At 33.6% G+C, this 9,395-nt stretch overlaps 1 protein-coding gene across 7 annotated transcripts in view; it reads left to right on the forward strand.

Moving 5' to 3' along the window:
* LOC106879161 (basement membrane-specific heparan sulfate proteoglycan core protein) overlaps positions 1-9,395 on the forward strand; it is a 172,540-nt gene that overhangs the window by 38,053 nt on the left and 125,092 nt on the right. For all 7 annotated transcript variants that reach the window (XM_052976974.1, XM_014928600.2, XM_014928601.2 and 4 more), the window contains exons 2-4: positions 6,895-7,039; positions 7,644-7,809; positions 8,848-8,996. In XM_052976974.1, the coding sequence (XP_052832934.1) occupies positions 6,895-7,039; positions 7,644-7,809; positions 8,848-8,996 (460 nt within the window). The remainder of the gene's footprint in view (positions 1-6,894; positions 7,040-7,643; positions 7,810-8,847; positions 8,997-9,395) is intronic.

A 9,395-nucleotide genomic window follows, 5' to 3' on the forward strand; every position in this document is an offset into this window, starting at 1 on the left:
AAAGAAAAAGAAAAAAGATCTAATTTTTAGTATACCCCAGGTTTGCTAACTAAAAACTATGATTTTTATATAGATCCGCACCCGGTGGAAAAACTGAAAAAAAAAAAGTGTAGTAGTTGAAGTGCACCGTATATTGAACAAATATGAAGGAAAAAATGCGCGCTACGAAAGAGGGGGGTCGGGAGATGGCTCGGAAAATTCACACAACCCGAGCACTAAATCTCAACGTCCGGTCACAGGAGTGAAACAAAAATCATGTAATACTTCTAATGCAATGTATATTGAACAAATATGAAGAAAAATATGCGCGCTGGCAAACGGGAGAGCCCGTTCCACTATCGGCGTGTGGTTGACAGTTGGTTTTATTAGAAACAGGGTTTCCCTGAGACGGACATTCGCTTATATATATATGTGTGCGTGTGTGTTAAAAAATAAGTCAATTCTCCCTATGATCACAGCTTATCTGCTATATATCACATCTTCTACTGGTTTTAGTCACTGAACTGTGGCCATGCTGGGGCATTGCATTGAAAGGGTCAGTTGAACAAATTGACACCAGTACTTATCTTTAAGCAGGGTACTTATTTTATTGGTCTCTTTTGCTGAACTGCTAATTTATGGGGACATAAACAGGCAGTTGAAAACTGCCTGTTGTTGTCAGGCAATGGTGGTGAGCCAACATATACACAAAGTTGCTTTAATCAATTACATTCTCCATACATGATTGGGCTTTAGCCAAAGTGAGAAATTATTCAAGAAATAAATTATCCATTACTACTTTACAACAATATTTCAAACAGTTTCATTTTTACAATTATTTGTGTTGTTCTAAATGTATTACCTTCAAATTTCAATGATAAATTTCCATCTTTATATATATATATGTGCTGCTTTCGGATTTATATATATATTATGTGTTACGTCAGCTCCGTTCGTAATTACTTGCACATACTTCGTATCATTTTCGTCTTGAGTATTCATCCTAACAAAAAATGGGCACTACTTAATTACAGAGATCCCGTATGGTTAGGGTTAGTCCTTTCCTCTTGAAACCCCTTACTCAACAGTACAACAAAGCTCTCACATCGAACTGCTCTATTAACACAACAAATACATGAGTGTTATAAGTATTTTTTTAATATCCTACAGTCCCCGGTGTAATAGCTTGTCATCTAAATGAGTTACGGAAAATATTAAGGAATGCTTTGCACAGTATCGTCAAGAACTTAGTATATGTACCAGAATTCTATTTCTTGGATTTGTAGTATTAATTCGGTTTGTGATCACAAAATGAAAGTGAGAAATTATTGTGAGTAAAAAGCATGGAAATTTGTAAAAAATATTATTGGTATCGTAGTTTCCACTTTTTTGAACGTGGTATATGCCTCTGTAGTTATAAGTATAGGAATCTGAAGAATTCAATAAATAAATAAATAAGTTATTTGACATGTTCTTTCAGTTTGTGCTAACAAACCGAAGGAATTCCTTATTTCTAAAGGAGTCTGTTTATATAAATCTTTATACACACACACACATACATACATACATACATTACATTTCGTCAAATCAAAATGTTTCTAGACAAAGCTTCACATTGTTAAAGTAAGGGAGACTAGAAAACTATGATGTTCTTAATGAGTAAAAAAAAAAGAAAAAACCTTCAACCCGGGGAATCGAGTGGGGTGGTACGCACTATATAAATAAACTAGGCATAGAAATGTCGAACTTTTTCTTATCTAAGTATTTTTCAGTTCCCACCATTCAAATGACACCAAATGTCATTTAAATTGCTAGAACTATGTTTAGAGTATTGAACACGATCTGTAAGTTTATTTGCATTGCAAAGTGTAGTGAGGAGATTAATTTCCGATTAAATAAACAATTTTTACTTGACTCGTATATCGTAGAATGATGAGGTTATCACCAATCATGCTATTCAATCGGTTTGACGGGCAACACTTGGTTGAAATTACCGAAATACGACAACTTTTTACATGAAATAACTTCGAATACAAAATTTTTTATCTGTTCTATAATACAAAATATACAAGTATACGAAGTTTGAAAGTGTTTCGGTACCAAAAACACTATATAAAACATTAATGAAAAATGTTGCCCGTCAAACCAAAAAGATCCAACATTTAACAACTTGATGCTTAAACACCATTTTGATCTTTGTTGAGGGAGAATATGTGACTTAATATTATCCCTTCTTAGACTTAGAATATTACGGTTTAAAACAGGTATGGAGAAAATGAGAAATAAGAAATTACTCATTTTACCCCATTTACCAATTTTGCCAACCCCAATCCTTCATATTCAATAATTGGTAGAAATTTATTAACACACAGTTATGTGTGTACATTCACTGACTGTCACATAACCAAACTATTTGATTCAAGTTTTAGATAGACTTCTCAGTTTTCATAAATATTTTGATTCTCTAAGTTCTTTTTAAAAAAAAGAATAATAAAAACATCAGAGAAAACTTATTGTATTATTACAGTTTTATCAATAACATACCTGCAAATTTACCTGCAAAAGGAAAAGAAACTATAGAACAAACGAAGGGATCTCTTGCGTCGCAGATCGATCTGCTAGAAATAGCAGCAAAATATCCCTTTTTAGAGAACTAGATAATTCTTTAATATATCATCAGCAATAATGAGACTAGTAAAGAACAATAGATACTTCAAATATTCAAATAAAAGGTTTGCATAATAAGTAATAATAAAGTGACATTACTCTTATGTAATAGTTTAAACGAGCAATTCCTCGCTGCTATTTCTAGCAGATCTTGAAAACCTTAATGAAAAGAGTTCCTTCAGATGAAGAAAAAGAAGTAATTTAATATATTTTCTACTTATGAATATGTAAAATATGCATTTTCTCAGTATGGTATACACTTGAAATTTTCTCCTGAAACCGAAAAAAAAAAGAGGTTCAGTCGTTTAGAGAAAGTGATTTACTGAGAAAGGAAAACAATGGCAACTATCTTACCTTCTTGTTGTAGCCCGTCCTTTCTTTTTTCTTTTCTTCTTTCTTTGGAAGATGAATTTGTCACAAAAACTGAACAATTTTATCTTTGGTTACTCGACGAGGACTTTTGGGATCAATATTTATAAAATGAAATAAACGGTCAAACAGTTTCCAAGATTGCAGTGTCCCAAAAGGAGTCTGTCGAACAGCTTCCAAGATTATAATTTCCGAATATCATTGATAATTGCCGAAGAAGAGTATAGTCTGCATCAATCAAAATGACGGGAGCAAAATGCCGAACTTGAAAGCATTACAGCTATTCTATCTCTTACGCTCGGTTTTCAAATCTAGCAAAAATCGATTTTAACAAGGTGTCCTTCGCGCTTAATACAACTAATTCAACTTCTTTGTAAAAATCTGAAAGTGGTAATTAAATAAGCTGGAAGAATTTACCAAAATCGACTCAAGTGTATCATCTCTCCTCTTGGAGATATGGACGTGTCAAAAGAAATTAGCAAACCGGAAGCGTATAAGGTTCTTCACGCTTGATGTAACCGAGATCACCGAGTTAACATATTTAAGTTATCGATTAGAGAAAGTTAATGGAAAAAGAAAATAATGAAAAGCAATGAAAAACATGTTACCTTTTTGTTTCCGACAACTTTTTCTGATGAGGACTTCGTCACAGAAATTGGAAAGTTTTATCATGAGTTATTCTACGAAGAAGGAAACTTTTGACCCTCCTCCAAGATTACGGTTTCCCAGTATTGTTTACAATATAATTGCATAAGATTATCGTCTACATTAATCATCAAAATGATAAAGAGAGACGAGGCAGAATGCATTAACAGAATTTAGTCTTTTTCGTTCTGTGTTCAATTCTTGTAAAAATCAACTTCAACAACTTTATAGTTAAAAATAATTTAACATATGTACTTTAGACGATCTTTCGATACTAGGCCGGAATATCGGCCTTTTCCGTAAAAAGTGTCCGTTATTCCGGCCTAGTATCGAAAGATCGCCGAACTTTAAAAGGGTTAATGAAGTAAACAGCAAGAATTTACCGAAGGCAATTCAAGTGTATCTCTTCCTTTGGACACATGGCCTTGATAAGAAGAAATAATTCCAGTTTGCCTTTTTACAAAGGAAAAAAAAAAAAAAGAAGTTCCTCATACCTGACAAAGAAATCGCCTTGTTAATCTATATTCCATTTAAAATTTAGTAGAAAAAGAGAACAACGAAAAAATATCTTACCTTGTTTCCGACCACTTGAGTGATGGCTCAGTCACAGAAATTGAACAATTTATCTCCATTATATCTGGGTTTATTCTACGATGACTTTTAGATTTTTATTTGAGAAATAAAAGTATCTAGATTCAAAAGTGTCATTGATAATATAATAATTACCAGCTGTCATGGTAATCGCTTCAAAATATTGACAATATAATTGACCAAGAAAAGTGTCGTCTGCTTTCAGTCAAAATGTCGGAGAACCACAGCGGAATGCTGAACTTGTTGTATTAGGTCGTTTTTCTTTTTAACGTTCAGTATTGAAATTTTTTAAAAATCGATTTTGATATTCTTGATTTCGGGATTAATAATGTAATTAAACTTTCTGTGGGATTTCGAATTGGGAATAAAATAAGCAAATAATAAAGTAATCAAAATCGACGCAACTAAGTGTCTATCTTCTCTTCGACACGGCCTTGTAAAATTATATGTACATAAATATATTATGCACTTGCAATTTGTCCTTGATTCTAAAATGTTTCTTCATGCTTGACGAAGAGGTTCTCTCGTTAGTTTATAAATGTATTTAAGTTATTGACTGGTGAAAGTAGTCTAACTGGAAAAAGTAAGCAGTAAAAGAAAAACAAGCACATTACCCTCTCCGCGCATCTTGTGGAAAATGACTTCGTCACTAGAAACGAAGAGGTTTACCTAAATTATGCTTGGTTTATTTTTCAAGGAATTTTATACTTTAATTTGTGAAATATAAAACCTTGTCTAATAACCACAGAGATTATAGTTGCTAGGTATTATCAATAATACAATTACGTAAAAGAATTATCGTCTGCATTCAGTAAGAACAACGGAGATAGCCGAACTTACACTTTACTGTTTCGGGTCTCTTTTAAAGTTCTATGTTCAAATATTGAAAAATCTAATTTTACCATTATTTTCTTCGGGGTTAATAAAGTAATCCCTCTTTTTATAAGATTTAAAAGAGGTAATAAAGCACCGATGATATACTGAAATCGACTTAGCAAAATCCCCCTTCTTTGACATTCAAACTTGTCGAAAGCTATTACAAGTACTTTCGTTATGAGTGATAGTTCCAAAAACATTAATGGCGTCGTGCCATATTTATAAATTACTATTTGCACTGTTGAATGGTAGGTAGATTGACAGAATCAGTATGGATCCAGACAAAATAAATACATTGCAGTGTTTAACTTTATTTCTTCATAGTTTGAGTTCAGATCGTGTCAGGGTCGATTTAAACTCGCTGAATTATTCTGACGAAACATGCAGCCTTGTACCATTGTTAGAAATCTTTATTATTATTTCGCACAAAAGCGGTAGATTAGCAGAATCGTTCATACGGCATTTTTTTTTCTGACTCTTTCTGCTCGGTTTTAAATACGTGTTCTGAGTTCAAATTCCGCCATGGTCAATAAAATAACTGTCAAAGTCTGGAGTTGATACAAATATAATCGGCTATAACCCTCTTCCCAAATGTGAGAGACGTGCTTAATGTTATAAATCAATATAATGCAACAGTATAAATATCTATAAAAGTAAAATTATATATAAACATTCCCTATTTTGGCAATATCCACTGGGATATATTTCCAAACTTTTGACTATTAAAGAAATATTCTCACTCTTCTTATATATTTATGGCTACTTAGCCATTCAAGTGTGAATTATTAGTATATCTTGACTTATGCAATTCATTCCATCAAACGAACGACTATACATTGGCGATTGTGGAAATGGTGATAAATGTCCGTCATTCGACGATGAGGTTTCAGTTGTTCGATTAACTGAATTGCCTTCCCTTTTATTATGTGACAAGGCTGAACCTTTTGGATAAGAGGTATATTCCACCCAACGGGCTTCTATACAGTTTCCGTTTATCCAATTTCAGTACAAGGCATATACATCAAGCCAAGGTAAAATAAAATATTTGCTCACGAAGTCACGCAGTGGGATCGAACCTCATAGTTACAAAGCGAACTGGAGTGGGATCGAACCTCATAGTTACAAAGCGAACTGGAGTTGTTGCCCTAACTTGATAAGATCAAATTAAGATATTAGCCATTGAGCTAATGTTTTTGTCTCTATTCATTGCATAGATAATTATTAATTATAGGCGCAGGAGTGGCTGTGTGGTAAGTAGCTTGCTTACCAACCACATGGTTCCGGGTTCAATCCCACTGCGTGGCACCTTGGGCAAGTGTCTTCTACTATAGCCTCGGGGTGACCAAAGCCTTGTGAGTGGATTTGGTAGACGGAAACTGAAAGAAGCCCGTCGTATAGATGTGTGTATATATATATATATGTGTGTGTGTGTGTGTTTGTGTGTCTGTGTTTGTCCCCCCACCATCGCTTGACAACCGATGCTGGTGTGTTTACGTCCCCGTAACTTAGCGGTTCGGCAAAAAGAGACCGATAGAATAAGTACTAGGCTTACAAAGAATAATTCCTGGGGTCGATTTTCTCGACCAAAGGCGGTGCTCCAGCATGGCTGCAGTCAAATGACTGAAACAAGTAAAAGAGTAAAAGAGTAATTAATTAGATTATTTTTTTCCCTATTGTAAGTATGACATAACTTTATATATAATTACATATGTATGTAATTTTATGTCTTTTATTAATTGCTTCATTTATTTTCTTTACTTTATCCAGGACAAAGACTTTGAATTTGATGATCATGATCCCTTTTTAATGAGTGATGCGAGATCAAGAACTTTTGTAGATGATGAAGATGACGTTGATGGCTCTGGTGATGAAGTTAGTGGTGACGGATCCTCTGTAAATAGAAATTATCCAGGTAAGATGCTATAATGTTCCTATCAAATGTGTTTTACGATTTTCTAAACAGGTGTAGACCCTTTCAAAAGTAGCATTGGAAAATTCATTCAGAATACTTCTTTTAGATTTCCTAATCATATATTACTTATTGTTAATTATCCTTGATGCTTCAAATGTATTTATACTGGAAACAAAAAAAAAAAAATAAGACTGGATGAGCTCCAGAGATTCCATATATATGAATAACATTATTGGATACAGGAAATCATAATATTTGGTGGTGGTTATAGTTATTGACAATATAAGAAAATTTCAATTTTTACATCAAACATATTTCTTACATGTGGCTGTGTGGATAGAAGCTTACATCCCATTCATGTAGTTTTGGGTTCAATCCCATTGCATTGCATGTCGAGCAAGTGTCTTCTACTATAGCTCCTTATTAATTAACACACTCATCAGTTCAATTTCTACTCATTTATAATTTTCTTCTAAAATTTTCTTTGCTTCTTGCAACTTCTCAATAGTTTTTGACTTTCTTAATTTTCATACTTAGGGAAAAAATGAAATTTTCTTCAACTCTGGACTTAAATTATACTCACCAACTTTTTCTTTCTTTTCAGATTTTTACCGGATAACATTCAAAGTACTATACCTTAGGGATTTACATGGATTACAAAATACATCTAGCCTACACTACCGTCGTATTTCAGAACAGATCCAAACATTTGTATCTCAGCTCTACAACAACAAAGTTCGTGTCAACATTATTGGCTATACAGTCTCTAAGTAAGTTTTCTTTCCATCTTTCTCTCTTCTTCCTTTTCTTCTTTTCTCTCTTCCCTCTGATCTCAATCAAATAAATGTTGTTTTGATTTTTAATAGCTTCATCATTGAAGAATTGAGGTTATTAATTGTTTGTTCTGCGAAAGGCATCAGAGACAGCTTCTTATCATGTACAATTTCAGCGGGAGGATAAAATATTGGTAGATTGTATATAATATGTGTGTGTGCTACCTTTCATAAGGCAAATCTTAAACAGTTTGTGTCAGAAAGGGCATCTGGCTCTAAAACACTGCCTCAGAAAGTCCTCTGTAATTCATACCAACATGATAAAGCAGATGTAAAGGGTCAATACATATATACATCAAATGGCTGCAACTGAGATGCATTTCACCCCACTGTACCAGGAATCTCTGTCCCCCATTAGCTATGGTCAGTCCTCAATTTCATGGCAATAAAAATCTCTCACATTCTACAAGACTCAAGTGAAGCCCATAAGAGGTACTGTTCTCACATTTGGGATGATGCTGTTATGCACATAACTATGTTGGACTTCATCTAGAGAAGAGCCATTCAGCTGATTAGCATTAAATCATTGACAGGCAATTTCCAGCCTCTAGTCTACAGACATGTTGTTTCTCAAATCTTCTCTTTGTTCATATCTTTCCTACTGGTTTTGACTAACAGCAGTTCAGAACAACATTAAAGGAATAAATCTCACTGGTTTTAGAGAGCCTACAAAGGCCATACACACTACCCCTTCTCTTGACTCAGCAAGTTAAAAAAAAAAGCATCTGCAAGGTATAAGAGCAAAGATATGTAGGGAAATGCTGTATTGTAAAACCTGGTCAACCCAAGCAGCACCACTGAAAACTGAGGATGTAGAACTGACAATGGAGACAACTCAGTAACAAAAAAGACTTAAGGCATTTCATGTTAGTTTATTCTAAATAATTGCTGTTGTTTGCACAGTTTTTCATTGTTTTCATTAAATGCTATTGAAACTAGTTTGATAATTTCCTTTACTTTGTTTCCATATTTCAGTCGAAATGCCTATGTTTCCATGGATTTAGGCACAAGTGAACTCACCAATGCAAAAGAAATCAAAAACACACTCTATTCAGAACTTTCAAGAGGTCGACTTGGAAACTTTACTGTGTCCACAGAAAATTTTAGTTTCAATGCACTTGGAGGTATAGAATCTTTTGCTTTCTTATGTATCTATATATATACACACACACACGTGTGTACGTGTGTGTGTGTGTTTGTGTGGTATGGGGGAGGTATGCATAAAATCCCAGATTTAAAACCAAACATACACCCAGTGGTATCATAGAACCTATTTTGCTTAGAATGATTGAAATACACATTTAAGCCAAGTAATGTATATGAAACCTTAGGTATGGTTTTAAAGTTCAAGATATCTCATAATCACACATATGCTAGTAAACAAAATCTTGAGTGTTATCTTAAAGCATATTGTTAAAGAAAGATTCTTACCAAGAACATGTAGACTTAAAAAAAAAAAATAATCAGAGTTACAGAATGTCAATCATTTCATTTATAGTGAGGAATAAAAAGATGAACAATGG

Source organism: Octopus bimaculoides, chromosome 26 (genome assembly GCF_001194135.2).
Source record: "Octopus bimaculoides isolate UCB-OBI-ISO-001 chromosome 26, ASM119413v2, whole genome shotgun sequence".
NCBI classification, from domain to species: Eukaryota; Metazoa; Mollusca; class Cephalopoda; order Octopoda; family Octopodidae; genus Octopus; species Octopus bimaculoides.